Source organism: Gasterosteus aculeatus, chromosome 7 (genome assembly GCF_964276395.1).
Source record: "Gasterosteus aculeatus chromosome 7, fGasAcu3.hap1.1, whole genome shotgun sequence".
Classification (NCBI taxonomy): domain Eukaryota; kingdom Metazoa; phylum Chordata; class Actinopteri; order Perciformes; family Gasterosteidae; genus Gasterosteus; species Gasterosteus aculeatus.
The window spans coordinates 6095519-6111587 of NC_135694.1; the positions used below are offsets into that span (position 1 = coordinate 6095519).

At 42.1% G+C, this 16069-nt stretch overlaps 1 protein-coding gene across 11 annotated transcripts in view; it reads right to left on the reverse strand.

Moving 5' to 3' along the window:
- elavl2 (ELAV like neuron-specific RNA binding protein 2) overlaps positions 1-16069 on the reverse strand; it is a 110344-nt gene that overhangs the window by 10647 nt on the left and 83628 nt on the right. For 2 of the 11 annotated variants that reach the window (XM_078106239.1, XM_040181056.2), the window contains exons 1-3: positions 10215-10363; positions 1988-2078; positions 926-1166 (exon numbers count right to left, since the gene is read on the reverse strand). In XM_078106239.1, the coding sequence (XP_077962365.1) occupies positions 926-1166; positions 1988-2059 (313 nt within the window). In that variant the 5' untranslated portion in view covers positions 2060-2078; positions 10215-10363. Of the gene's footprint in view, positions 1-925; positions 1170-1987; positions 2079-10214; positions 10392-11306; positions 11341-11612; positions 12123-13962; positions 14048-15606; positions 15738-16069 lie in introns of those variants that run through there. The other 9 variants (XM_078106233.1, XM_078106234.1, XM_078106236.1 and 6 more) reach the window with 8 other exon arrangements.

A 16069-nucleotide genomic window follows, 5' to 3' on the forward strand; every position in this document is an offset into this window, starting at 1 on the left:
GACACAATTTTTCACAACAAGCAAACACTGAAATACAAGATGAACATTACTGGGACGCTACAAGAGAAACACAGACCATGCGTTTTTATAAACCTTTTGGCATTTTCTACAACAAGGCAGCCGCATGAGAAAGAGGACCAGCATAAAGACTGATTGGATTGGATTAGTGAAGAAAAGATAGTCACATGATTTTCTATCCACCTTCCTGCCTGGATGAAAACTTCCACGGCAAGTTCCATCCGTCTGAAGAAAACCGTTTTTTCAAATCCCGCCCCCCCCCCCAAAAAAAGGTTAATTTATGTTACTCGCTCAATCAGAATCCACATTTACAAGCACCACTTCATCGGGGCTTGTAGTATTGCCTCAAGTCCTTTCACTAAAAAGCCAGTTGATTTCAAGTTGTTTTATTTATTTCCTTGAACTTGAATTACTTTGAGCGCTGTGTTCACACTTGAGCCGCTAAATATGCAACCTGTCAGGCATGTTAATGTTCAATCAACTGAGCAGACTGTGCTCAACGCTGGTTTTAAACAAGAAACACTTGTCAATTCAGCTCAGACCGTTTCACACATCAACAATCAAATGCAATTTTTTGTATGCATGACTACATAAAGGCATTTATTTTTATGCAAGACAACACTTGATCATTTTTAGCATTCTTGCATGCCAAAAGTCTAAATTCCATAAATACAAAATGATAGACCCCTTATGCCTTGCATCTCTACAAACACACCAAACTTTGTTTGCAACTCCTTTCTATCATTCCTTTCAAAAATAATAGCGCTTTCATCATTTATATTGAATAGTTAAGTTGTAATGGGTTAATCAAATTGCAGGCCAACTTAGAAGGAAAAATGCATGCACATATTTACAATAAATGAATTCAGAAGAAAAGCAAACATTGCAAAGAAAATGCTATAATTACCTGTTATTTTGTCTCGAACTAGTTTACAGGACTCAATTTCTCCGATGCTCCCAAACAAACTCTTCAACTCCTCCTGGGTCATGTTCTGAGGCAGATAGTTGACTATCAAGTTAGTTTTACTGTCCTCTATGCTCCCTGACTCGACAGGCGAGGAGCAGTTGTTCGAGATTGTTGAGGGCCCGTTGCTTGTGTTGTTGCACGTTGGCCCATTGGACAGCTGTGTTTCCATGGCAGCAATTACCTGCTGAAGTGACCAAGACAGGAGAATCTAGTCAAAACCACATGTAAATTAGACAACACCCAACAAATCACTAATTGTTAAGAAAACACATCGAAACATTGTTTTGTCTGGAAATAATGTTTTTAACCTCAACACAAATCATCACTACATTTTCAAAAGTACAGAGCTTTAGAAAAAGATTCCCCATGCTGTAGTTTATTGTCTGTAAACACTATTTAGTGCAGCATATAAGAAGCAACAATTATGTGTTGCCAGAAGAGCAGGCTTTTAAATGATGTAAATGGGCAACTCCAGCGTTGATAGCCGACAGTGTGACATGTTTGATCTTGGAGGGCTACCACAGGTGGAAAAAAAACAATTTCAAAGTACGCCCAGTGAGTTCCCGCTCTGCTATTGTGACGGTCTAATAATCTTTCAGGAGTTAAACGTTTGATAAATAAATATTGAAAAGAGGAAGTGGGAAATGGCGACAAAAACATTTTATCAGACAAAATGATCCAGGCAAAGCCTACAGCTGTAGTCACTAGTATATTAGCATAGATAAATATATTTTAAATGCTATTGTAGCAACAGCGTTTGACGAGACATCGCTTGTTAATGGATTCACAATGTACACAAAGCAGATCAGTGTATCACACCACATCATTTAAACTATTCAATGACATACACTAAATCAGAGTAGACAGGCTTAGATCACACCAACACCTGAACTTCAAACAGACCATGTGATTCATTTGACTGGAGGGTCTACACATGACAGAGCTAACATCATTGGTATGGAGAGTGTGGAGACAGAGTATTGAGGAAGAAGTGCCACAGACCCCAGTCCAAGGCTCGGGCGCCCACGACCCACTTCTGAGCAGAGAAGCCACGTCGCACAGTCTGACTGCCATGTTAGTTTGGTTTTGCCGGCTGAAAATGTGGACACAAAAAGTACTTCACGTTAGATCAGCAGAAACAGGAAAGGCAACAGTCAGATGTGATTACATGCCATTGTTGGGGGTGAGGGTTAATGTACTGGCTCTGGATGCAGGTTGGCAAAAAAAAACGTATTGTTTCACCGAGTCACAATTCTTCTTCAGTAAGGAGGAAAAAAGGCAGACCCGAGCAGGGAAAAGTGTTCCGTCAAGAGAGAAACCTCTCCATGAAACTGACAGTGAGACAACAGCTGAAGAGTAAAAATCAATTGGTCTGCTACAATTACTAATATACAGAGATGGAGCAGATTCTTGCGTCGCGTCGACATGTCCTGCATGTGTTATCTAGTCTACAGCGCACACACAAAAACAATAGTTAACATAATTTCACATAATTCAGTCATACTTTAAAAACAAACCAAACTTTTACAAATGAAAAAAAGTATTCCTCTAAGACTTAGTCACGAATTACTAAAACAAAAACATGAGTACAATACATTTTACGTGCACAATTGCTCCTGTTTGCCATAGTTTTTTCCTTCAGTATTGTGACTTTCTTTGGACGAGTAATGTTCCAGCTGCATTATGCCGTGGTAAATTAAAGTTACTTTGCCGATCTACAATAACCATAACAGATTTTTAGGCATGTTTTTTTTGTTCAGTACAGACGACTGAGCATTTAGTGTTCTATTTATTCACTTGTTTCACCTTGTTGGTTTGCATCTTGGGAAAATGTCGGCCCGATACAACTCAAATGCAAATTGATTTTCTCTGCTCAAGTGATGAAAACAGCATCGCAAATTGTGCACTGGACGGGTTTAAACCTGATCAATATTTCTCCTTCAGCTCCTCAAACCACAGCTAATGTGCCATTTTAGTGTTTCAACACCGCCATAAAAACAGGATGGTGGATAGATTAAAAAATAAATCTTCATAGTTTCATAGAGCCACAAGAGATTAAAATAGTTTAGTATAGTTCTTGATTGAATTGCTTTTTGTCAAAACATAATCTGCCCTTCACACATGTCCATAAATCTATGCACAGCACATCAATAAAGTCGTGTGCCTTCACAAACCGTTACACATTTTATTTGATTAGAAAAATAATCACGCCACAATACTATCCAAGTGTAAAAAAACGCTTGTTACGTTTGTAGTCAGTGTTATTCACTATATTTCTTCTAGACTGTTAGTCCAAACCACGCAAATCAAGCAAAAAAAAAATAGAAAAGTACGCTCATACAGCAAAGACTTTCTACCCACATGACCCAATTCCATTCACTAGAAGAAACAATAACAGCAGAGGAGGATTCAGGCCTACATTGAAAACAATCACTGAAAAACACAGGAATATGAAATTCCAATTAACAACTCTGGCGCGCACACACACACAAACTCTCACTCTAAAGAGACTCAAAGAGAAGTATACTGGATATTTAATTTGCAGACTATCCGACAAACGATTGAGCAATGAGATATGACATTTCATCCTCGAGAGACTCTTTGGATTTTATTGATTCTTATCGCCCACTTAAGATGCAAGTGGAGCATATGATTACACAACTTTAAATGACTTACGAAGGCAGCAAGGCCAATATTTTTTCACATGAGCAATTTCAAAAAATATTTGTTCAAATAGACTCTTCATCTGTTGTATTTAGGGATGATCCCCGTTTTGATCAGTACAAACAGACAAAGGGAGAAAATATAACTGAAGACTGCATTTCATGAGATCATTCTTTCTAATTCAGCCTGATGGGACAAAAACAGCCGAAATCTTACTTTGAAGTCGAAATATTATCATCTTCTATATCAAATCAGGGTTAGCGCATCAGTTTTAAACTGATAAATCAATACTATTTGAGACAAGTACAGTCAACATTGACACCAAGCACACTGCAAGCTTCTGTCACGCAGTTTGAACTTTGCAGGTTAACTTTGCAAGTCTTCTGCTTTTCCATCTGTTAAGTATCTCAAAATATAAAAAAAAAAGAAAAAACCTGAAGACTAAAATATTTAATTTGCCTGCTGTTTTATGCCTCAACTTTTTTGCAGCTTAATTGCGATTGCAAAGAAGGGCACAAAGACAAAGCATTAAAAACCATCAGTGATAATTAGCCAGTTTCACTTGCCAAAAGGAACTTAAGCCACAAAAGGCCTCTCACATGTACGGTAACTGAGATGCGCGGCCACCAAAGAACATATTGTTATGACGAAAATGACTTATTTCAATCTCCATTTCATACCTTTCACATTTATTCCAAATACAAAGCATAAACATTGGCCATTGTCCCGCTTGAGATGGTGCCACAAGGACGAAATATTTCAGTAGATAAACACTTGGAAGGGAAAGCTTGGCAAGATGCCTCTCCCCAAAAATGTCACACGCGGCTTTCACTGTGTGCAGCCAGCCAGCAGCCTCCTTTTAGCGCAGTCATTTGAGTGCGGAGCAACTCGCTTCCCTTGAGGCCTTTGCCTCGCAGTTTCCTTAAAAAAAATAACAGCCCCAGATAAAGACCACACGGTTCTTTTTTGGTTCTCCCCGTCGTTGCTGAGATAAACCCACCCACCTCCACAGTTTTACCCAACTGTGCTGGTCGCCCATTAGGGCTTATTAAAGTGTAGTGTGTTCAGTCGTCGGTGCTCTCAGATACAGCAGCCTTCTCACAAGGGGAAGAGGCTGAGGCACGCAGAGTTACTGAGGAGGGAATACTGAGATTTGCACATGATACCTTCACACGCAAGCTTGGGATACCGGATGTGAAAACAATAAGGGACATTTCAAAGCTAAAAAGCCAGTGCTTTGCATGTAAAGTAAATTCCAAGCTTGGCCATTATTTAACTAGAGAGGTACTATACTATACTGTGCCTTAACCACGTGCAACGCTTCAGCCCCTTAAGCTGGTGAGTCTGGCGCTGTTTTAGCAGCTCATTGATTGTGCGAATTACTTGGATAGGTAACTTTCAGTGGGTGTTGGATAAGCTACACAATACCGCTGGAAGTAAACTTCAAGTCACAACATAACATTTCATGCTTGACTCCTGTTTAGCAAATGTTAGTAAAGGAAGGACAAAAAAGTACAAAGCTGAAGTACAAAAAAAAATGAAAATGTTTTCTGAAAGATTTGAGCAAGACAGGGAACTGCACTCAACCCCGCATTGTTGTTGTTTTGCACAAAATGGCGATATTTAAATACGCATGGGTTGAAAAGGCCTATGGCCTAGTTGCTCTTCTACAGCCAGCCTATAAAACAACATAGTGTTAGCTCTTGGTCTTTAACACCTTTTACAGGATTAAAAAAAAGGTAAACTTCTGTATGTTTGACTAAATAGATTGATGAGCATTATGCTCAGAAACACTAGGAAAAAGTTAAGATTTGGTTATAGAAACGTACAATCTGACTAACCGCAAAACTTCTCGAACATGAACCTGAAGCCAAGAGCGAGATCAGCGTGTACTGATGTGACACCGAGCACTAAGTGAGGAGGCACGCATCTCTGCTACTTGCTCCTCAGAGGATTAAATTGACCAAGTATGCGTGACAAGCTGCAGAGTGAAAATCTCCAAAGTGCACACACTGACGTGCTCGGCCTGTCCTTGAAAAAGAAAAGCCCACAAGAAACGGTTTAAAATATCCCAGTTGAAAACGTGGATGTGACGGAAGTATGCAAAGGCAAATGCTGAACAACGATGTGAGCATCCGATATGCACATCTTAACCAATGTGTAAAAAATACATAACATGGGAATGCAAAATACATTGAATACGCCAATTCGCTTAAAATGGCGCATACTTTGATGTTAATTGCACCTGGTCCAATCAATCGTAAAGCCCATCTAATTCATCAACCATCAACAGATGCTGATCAGCAGTCCACAACCCAAAAATATGCTTAGTGTTTGAATGTTGTTTAGGTTTTCATATTCCTACTTCAACTTTGCAGACAGAAAATTTAAATATGAGCAAAAATGTACAAACATAAAAACCCTCCTAATACTCTGAATTTCTGTCATGGAGGTTACAACTTTTTAAATGCAAAAGAATATTCTTCCCTGCCAATATTCCCAAAAAGACATTCCTACAAAGTTGTTTACACATGGCACAAAATGAATAAAACATTTCCACTGACATGCAGGTTTGCATACGTTGGTGTCACACTTGTATTACAGTGCCATGCTTCACCTTAAAGGTTTGGGTTGCAATATTTACACATCTCCAGAAAAATTTGATCCATAGCTAGATTTCTCAATGATGAAAAGTAGTTATGTTTCTCTTGACGCGTGGACATTCGCGTTCTACTTTTGGTCGTGTTTTTGAAAGTCTCAGTAGTTTGGTTTGTGTGCAACAAACAGAGCCGGCCTCAAAGAAACAACAGACCCTAATAGAGATGCACTCGGGTTAGCTGTGTACTAACCGAATACCCCAAAACATCCGAATAATGTTGCATCTCAATCAGAAAACGGTCCAGTCGGAAGGCCTAATTAAGTCTTCCCGATGGAGCATTTTCTCATGTCATTCGATATGCTGAGAACATTAGTGTTTTATTCTTTCCAACTTGATGCTGAAACAATTAAAAAATATAAAGTTGCCATTGCTTTTAAATAGGAACATCTCTTAAGAGTGTTTTACTTCAAATGGAAAAGTGTTATAACCAAGCGGTTAAACTTTTTTTTTTAAACTATTTTATACTTAGAAGTACTCTGATAATAGCACCATAAACGAATGGACTGATAGTGAAACCCAATAATTTTTCAGAAACTAGCCCACCTGCTATAATATAAAAAGGTGTGCAGGACATACATCATAAAAAGGCTGCAATGCTAAAGCTGGACTTTGATTACCAAACAAAAAGGACAACAAGCCATACAGTCAAAATGGCAACTTCCTGTGTGCGATGTTGCCTCACACATGAAACGATCCCAGTCACCACACAGTGAAGCATAAAGCTCATCAATTAAATACTGTAATCAAATCACAGAGACCCAAGACATTCAGAACACTGCGTCCCTAGAAGTAAAAATAATCGCGATTGTTCACTTAGCAATAGGTTCATTGCTGAGATTGTGACGTTTCAGTCTCTTAAGCAACGGAGACGTTTTAAATTTTTTTTGGCTGGAGGTCTTAGACCATTCGCATTGTATTTATTTGGTGAATTTAGCAGTCAGGTCCCAAACAGTAAAGCTAGGGATGCACCAACACCCAGGAAAAGGTTCGATTCCGTTCTCCTGATGCTACTATAGCAACGTGACGTTTACCTCTCACCAACAGCCCAATGCACAGGCAGGTTAAATTACCCATTTACCACCAACCGTTCACCCGTCCCACAGAGTTAACAGCAACAATGTTGCTGACATTCTCATGTGCAGCCACCACATCAATTAGCCTCGCTGTAAAGTTGTCAGTTGTGTCTTCCTTGCATACGCTGTCAGGGTTTTCACCAGTGCTGTGCAAGCTCAACGTAATGCCTGCCAATTTCCGGTCGAGACAACGAAACAGTAATGTTGTAGTTGTTAATGTAGTAGTGTGCAGTTTATAGATATAAAACGCCTCGTGAGAAGCAAGTTAAACTTACATATTAAAACCCCTACTTCAAACTATGCTGTGGGAACATAAAACAGGAAAACTACGTTGGATGTTGAAACCGCAGAACGTGAGCAACATCTGACAAAAAGTCACCGTTAGAATTGTGATGGCATCATTAAGCGTTCCTCAGTACCTGGTACAGGCGACTAGTCGAAATTACTGATACTAGTTTTACATTACAGCTCATCCATTACAATACAGTCGCTACGAGCTCCAATTCAATGGAAAACAAATAACTGGAATGTTTAGACACCACAAGGTTTATTTATGCCACATTGCTTCTCACCATCTTCAGGCCTGCACACTTAAACAGGCAAACATTAAGCAACATGCACACACCACATCACACCTTTACAAGGTGTGAGATGTGATCTATAAAAGCTGCCGTGATGCACCGGAGGGGTCAAGAACACTGCATTGCTGGTCTTCAGTAACGACCCACACACATGCAGAGGGAGAGCCCCCCTGTGGTCAACAGACATTGAGGAACACATGAAAACCAGCCTGTGCAGCAGCATCCCAACACTAGACTGCAGAGGGAGGGGGGGGGGGGGGGGGGTATTAGCTTCCATACTGACCCAGTCCTGACCGCCGCACACATTGAAAGTTCATTCACGGTCCTGTGTTTTAGTCACTATGTCATAAGCCTTTATTTACAAAGGCAAACGTGGGGGTCAATAATACATAAAGAGACAGCCGCTCTCATCGCTTGTCACGCTCACTAGCACAGGGGCTGCTAAAATCGTGGAAGTTGCGGTGGCAGTGAAGACGAAACGTACCTCAAAGCAGCATTTATCAATAGCAGCATGAGGGCAACTCCCATCTGTACCAATGCTGGACTTATGAGATCTGCTATGATAATACATTTTAATCAAGATATTTCCTTGTGCCGTTGATATGACTGATATTAAATAGTGCCCTTAGAGTACCCTTTTATGCAATATAAAAATTCCAAAAGGAATAGAAACTCATTCAGTATTTTGTAATTAAATAGTTTGAATAAAAATTTGTTATTGCAATAAGTAATAGAGGTTTCATACGGTGATTGGAAAAGAAAGCTGTGCAGCCAACTACTTTATTAAAAGGAAAACATTTCTCAGCTTGCATCTGTCTTACTAATGTTACATTAACATATAATCACTCTAGGGTGTAAACCTCCAGTCACAGCCTGGTGAGGAGATTTTCCAGACCCTCAAACACTATGTCCACAGACGTGTTAGCAAACGCCAGGTAAATTAACTGGTCAAGCTCTTTGCTGCCAGCTGAACAATATGTAATATTTTTATAAGCTACCAACTGAATTTTACACACTACAGACTGCCAACTATAAATCAGATGCCTGGGGCTGCAGCACATTTATCTCCTTAATATTCAAGACCAGACAGGCTACCACAACCCTTAGTACACACTAAAAGAAAATGCAAAAAAAGACAAGAATATGAGTTTGTTTATATCACAGACACCAATTCAACAATTGTCAACAGAGCCCTTGTGCACTTAATCTAATGTAAATACCCAGCCCCCCGAACCTGGAGTTGCAATAACCCCCCCCCAAAAAAAAAATAACCCACACATTTTTGACCATTTACAAGCAGACAGTTGAACACATTAGTATGCATACATCACCCCCCATGATATCACTAAATTAAGACTAGCTGCATTAATGATAAACATCACATACATCCAAATGCGATACCAAAAAGTAGATACGGATACACTTTGAGCAATGCACATTATGTAAATAGTAAATTCACAGCCAACTAAATATTCTAGCGACTTTCGAAAAAAAAAATAAAGGGATAAACAGGAATTTATGGTGAAGAGTAGACCTGCTCCATTATACACGCGCGAATCCATTGGTGTGAAGCCATGTCAAAAAAGGTCAGCAGTGACTGGTAGATCCCAGTTGAGTTTAAGGAAAGAAAAAATAACGAACCGCATTGTGAAGTGGATGAATATGGGGGGTGAGAATAATCAATTAGCAGTGCAGCTCTCAGCTAATCTGTGACACCTGCGCCGCTGCGGCCAATCTGCGCCACCGGACCAGCTGCGACGGCACGCGACTGCGAAATGCTAAATGGGCAAAAGAAAACGTGTAGTAATGCTTTAAAAGAGTAAAAAAAGTAATAATAATGTTTTCACTTCTATGAAAACTGCCCCTCCACGCGGACTCCGGTCACGGCAACTAGTGGCGAAGTCGTTTAATCGAACAAGGCTCGGAAGGAACCGAAGCGCGAGCCGTGGAGGCTTCGGCCAGCGGAAGTTGGATGTTAGCTAACCCCGAGAAATGCGAATGCGCTTTGTAACGGCACCGACGTCGCTTGGCTACCCTTTTTATTTGAGCACGGTAGCCATTTTTGTGTCACGTTAAAAACACGAATACTTCCAATGGAGTTCTGCGAGCAACGCGTCCCGACCCGGGGGCCTCGCGGGCCGGCTTTTGTTCGACTTTGCTAGCTACACCGACTCTTAGTCTATTTTCGGTTTAATTCGCCAGTCCGTATCTGTTGCTTTCGCAGGGGGGGGGGGGGGGGGGGGGGCGCTTACCTCGAGTTCTTCAATCGGCGTCGCGGGTATTTAATGATGTAAAGTCCGCAGACGTCAAACTTTTGGTCGCAGTAGGCGCAGCTCAAAAAGGGGGCGGTGGCGGGAACGCGGCCCCCCAAGTAAACTAATCAGACCGTCGGCCAATCAGCGTGGAGCCCATCGCCAACCCGGAAATGCACTATTTAGTAATTGATTTGCTGCAGGTGTAGCGTTACTATTGCTTCATGGTTCTTTAGTTAAAAGGGGAATTTTGGCTCAACTGGCGACGCAAAGGGGAGGAAAAAAACGCAAACACACACGACATTGAGTTTTCTGGAGCGGTGTCAGGGTGGCACCAGCCTCCCCGGGGGACCCAGGGGAGACCAGCCACATAACAATTAGGTTAATTTGACCCACCATATCATTACGGCAGATATTTTGGAGCATTGCGGTTTCAATTTTCCGCATAAAATGATGGTCACGTATTTGACAAAAGTGGTCCCCGGCATAACAAGCAGAACCTGTTTCAAATGGGAATCCTGGTCCCCGGCATAACAAGCAGAACATGTTTCACATGGGAATGCTGGTAAGTGGCATTCTGCACAAAAGGATCAGGATCCAAATTCAGAGAGGGATTTCTTTTGGTGCAGGAATTATTGCCTCGTCTGTCATGACAATAAAGACCTGCGTTTGAATTCAGAAATACTATACGAATATGTCTATGAAAGCAGAACTTGGTCATCGGGCGACTCCAAGTAGCGCAACGCTGCGCGTAACCTACATAGCGTTACTCGTTTTAGAGTTACACTCCAGTCCCACCATGGCCCCTGTGCTACGTTCAATTTACACCGAAGAAGCCTTCCGTGTACCACTTAGCTAAATATCCCACTTGTATTTTGACATTAGTATTCTCATTAAATGCAAGTCTTGATCAAGGGGTCAGAAAAGGCAAAATTTAAATAAAAGCATGTCAACATCTGTATATAAGACATTGTAGAATAATCCAAATATCTCCAACAGGGTAACGTTTTTACTTTAGATGCAGTAACGTAACCGACTACTATGCGGATCCCACGTTTTCAGCACTCTACCCGGGCCTATACGTCTACCCACATGAGGAATAAATAGGTCCATGCCTGGCATCCTTGAAGGTCCTGAAAAAAGCACAAGTGCAGTCTCCTTGTCCTATCGTATGATATTGCCAAAGCTCCGCAGATCAGAGTTGGACATCAGCAGTCATTGGAAGCATGAATGCGTCGCGGTGACTTTCCGATCGCGTTCGCATGCAACGCGACTGAGACCGCAGCGACCGCACGATCAGCTCCACACGCTGTCCGCCGAGAACTGACACAGAATACAAATAGCCAAAACATTTGATTTTTCCCAGTTGCGTGAGCAAATGTGTAAAAAAGATCTTACCGTTTCTATAAATGAAAGTTATGGACGTCCTTTGGCAAACAATCTTTGAATGAAACACCTGGCCAAATAGCGTGTAAAATGATGAAATTCCGCTCTCTTAGTTAAAACTTGGAAACATAAAAAGCCAACACAAACAAGATAAAATGAGGAAATGAAATATTTATTAAATCAAAACACAGAGATGATTTCCTTTCAGCAAATGTATGAAATAAAAGGAAAAAAGGAACAGAAGAAACAAAAGGAATCAAATCATTAAAAAAGCCGGCTTCAGCCTGTCTCGCTCTTTACAGGTGCGCCACACAAATACGCGACATCACTGAGTGGAAACCAACGCGAGGAGGAGGTGGTCTTTAAAAGGAAGATAGTCCTGCCGGCAAATATATAGGGCCGTATCACAGCATGTCTATACCTCTCCGCTTCATCCATTCAACCTACACACGAGCACGCATTGGACGCGGAAGTATACCCGGAGAAGCTCCATCCACCGCTTGTGCACACAGAAGCTCTCTAACGCTATTGGCTCGCGCGCGGTCCTCGTCGAGCTCAACAGTCTCCCCGAATCGCAAGATGCCATTCGTCCCCCGCACCCGTCACTCAATGGCATTTAAAGTCAAACATCGCCTCGCCGAGACGCGCACAGTGCAGCAGGCGGGGATGACTCCGCGCCTCGAAAGTATTCCGCTATTTGTCGCCATCATCCAACAAAGGGAAAGGAGGGGGGTACACGTATGTGTTCATATGTGTGCAGACTTCATGTGCAGGGTGCATTTGTTTTTAACTGGAGGTTTTATTCCATTTCACACCCCCAGATTAGACAATGAAACAGGCTCAGAACTATTATCTCAACAGGCCAATCTGCGCTCGTCGTAAACGGCGATTCTCTGCTCCACCCTGGCCAATCCCCCCCCCCCCCCCTCGCTTTTCTGCGCCATCACCGTTCATCAGGACAAAAGGTGTCGGGAGGATTTGAAACGCCGTTAGTTATCGGCGCTGGAGGCGAATCCCCTGCGTTCGGCAGCTTTCAGCACCGCGGACAGCGCAGTTCGCTGTTCAGCAGCCTGCATGCTTCCAGCTGCCTGCCTCACACACTTCCAGTCAATGGTCAGCTCCCAGCAGCCGACCCATAGGCTACAAAGAAGGAAAAAAGAGAAGGTGGGCGTTCATTTGAGCTCCCCAGGCAAATTTCAAAGAATAGAAAACACTTGCCTTGAGCCTAACTTTTGGTAACATCACAGCCTTTGTGAGCTAGCACACAATGCACACTTTAAGACTTTCTAGCGGGGGTGGTGGCAGGCTCATCCCAGAGCATGTTTTGTCAAATTTCAGAGGGTGGAGCAACAGTTAGGCTGGCATGGCTACAAGTGAAGAGGAAGATCAATGCTTGACAAGGAAGATCGATGCTTCCGAACAAATACGCCTCTATATAAAGACCTACAGTACCAGTCAAAAGTTTGGACACGCTTTGCCATTGAATAGTATGAGTAAATGTGTCCAGACCTTTGGCTGGTGTTGTCTATATGTGTGTGCTATGTATGTACACACACACACACACACACACACACACACACACACACACACACACACACACACACACACACACACACACACACACACACACACACACACACACGCGCGCGCGCTATACACATAGATACAGTATGTATAGTTTACTGTTCCAATCTGGGACGTTATAAGAACCGCGCCACTGAAATTGAGTTTGATGTGGGAGTTTCTAGCTGAAACGTTTTAAGGTTCAAATCAAAATCCGTCTTGAAAAAGGGTTTTCCAGGATTTACATCTTGATGACAGCATATGTTTAATTCCTGCTGTTCTAGTCATTCATGCCCACAAATATCAATTAGATGATTAGCATTTAGATAGCATATAAGAATTCTTAGAATGAAAAAGAACATGGACCTATTGCCCCCGCCGTTAATGGTGGTTGCTGAATGTCAGGAAGACTTACTTGGTAGGAAGATTATATTTTAAAGATCAGACTGAGGGTTGAATATCTCAGGGTAAATCAGTAATTCTGTGAATCTTGTTTCCAGAAATAGATTTCATTAGACTGCAAATTAGCACCTAATAAAGGGTCAATTGGACAAACTGACAAATCAACTCTCTTGCTTCAGGTACTGCTGGGCCTCTTCTTCAAGTCCGACTTACTAAAACTAATCCCCAGAGACAGTATCACAGTCTAGCAGTCAATCCGGTGGCTCCGGGTTGAACACATACAAGAACTCTGAACGCTGGCGTATTAGATATTTTGCTACTCGGTGGGGGGGGGGGGGGGGGGGGGGGGGGTGTTCCCTGCGCCGCGGCCAAGGCAACAATCATTAGAGAGTCCTACCCGACTCCGGTAGCTTTGGTCCAGCACTATCTTCCTGTCAGGCCCTCACAGCAGGCTCCTGGCCAGCTGCACCACACCCAGGGAGCTGTAAGAAAACGGCCACCTTCATTCCACCAAAGAGACAAAAGAAGCACGGGGCAATGGTCTTCTCAGCTAGCCCAATGAAAGATTAATAAGTGAAGCAATAGTAATGATTAGACTGCGTTACACATTAAAAAGGATTTAGCATGTTCATGGGACTTAAATACTCGTCACAGTAAGGAACAAGTTCACTGCTGCCTCCTTCAGCCATTTCTTGTGGAATTGACAAGTACTTGTTAGCACATTTCCCCTCCCTATCTGGAAAAAAATATCAAAACAGTTGTTAGCTAGTATGCATAATGTAAAATATTCTAAGTCAATATAAAGAGACAGATAACTCAAAATAGGACGTTTTTGATCTGGTGGTCATCTTTATGTCGTCTTTGTTGTTTGTATACCCACAATAGCACTTTCTGATGTGGACAGAAGGCTGATCACACCCTTGATGGGCCGTGCCAATGGCGTGGCCTTCGAGGAATCACATTAAATCATTAATAGGAAAAAAGGCAAGCTTGAATTACACTACTACTTACAGCAGTATGAATAAATTTTAAAACCTACTCAAAGCTGGAATTAGGTAAATACAGAATTATCTTGAGGCGTGTATTCAGGCAAAAGACCATAGTTCAAGGGGATTTGGTTACAATAACCAAATATTCATCAGGGGGTAAGATTAAGGTCAGAGATGGGTTTACTGGCCCCCAGCTAAAAGGTGTCAAACAAGTTCATCAGGGGACTCTTGACTGTAAAGCAATATAGCTCTAATGGACAAATCTAAGTGCGGATCATATGTTCCGGGGCCAGAAATATGCACAAATGCGAAATATATACACCCCCTTGGAGAGAAAGTAGATCAATGCCATGGCAGCTCTGATAATCCATCGCTGTCATTCCGAGCACCAAAGTCTAAAACCATTCGGACAAGAGGAATCGGGAGCATTCCTTTTACTGCGAAGGCAACAGTTAGACGCGGACTCCCCACAGTAGGGGTTGCTATTATCCACCTGATGGACACACGCCGTAAATCTACAAAATATACACTTATGTGGTCTGGAGCGAATCTGGAACGCAGGGCATTGAATGAGAAGAACATGAAGTACCATTCAATTGTAGAAAGTACATTTATCTATTACTGCCTGTACTTGTATTTTCTTTACATGATCAGTTATTCTTGGACATTTCAGATGAAAATAAATATAATGTTCAATGGAGGATTTTTTTTGATTATTTGATTATTCTCAAAGTGGGATACTGTTTTACTTTTTTTCAGAGAACATACAATGTGTCCATCACTGCACACTTAACAGGAAAATGCATTCATCCAATGGCAGCCCACAGCAAAGAGAATGAAAGTGAATGACAACATAGCAGATGACCAAAGGAAAAAAAACAAAACCTGCACCTCCAGTACCGAGGAACTGACCTCACACAGCTCATAGAAATATTCCCGTCTCCATCCACTCATCTCCTCTGTGCTCCTTGATAACCTGTACAACGCACGCAGCGGCCCCCGCCTCTTGCTATTAAGTGTCAAGGGTTTAGCGCCCTTCCCCGCACACTTACCGGCAATCCGCGAGGTCGAAGGGCCAACATTTGATCAGATGCGGGCGTTCCACCTCCTCAAAGGGTCCTGGGGACCAAGACGTCAATAGTGGATCCCTTGAGACATTCACGCTCCCTGTGACCGAGCCCCAATGGTCCCAATGGTCCCAGTGTTGCATGGAGGTGATTATTAATGCTCCCAGCTGGGACAGGACAAAATATGTCAATATGAGCTTCCCGAAAACCCTGTAAAAATATCTCTTTGAAGGCCTTTTCATCTTGCAGCCCACGGATTGCTGTGCTCAGACAGAAGTGGAGAGGCAGGGGCTCTCCTGGGGGAAACTACAGCATTCGCTCAATTATTTCTTAGCAAAACAACCGTTTTTATACCTCAATTTAATTTAAACATAAAGGGCAACGTCACCCTTTTAAAGAACTCCCACATCAAACTTGGCTTTAGTCCATTCCGATGAACAGAGAGGAA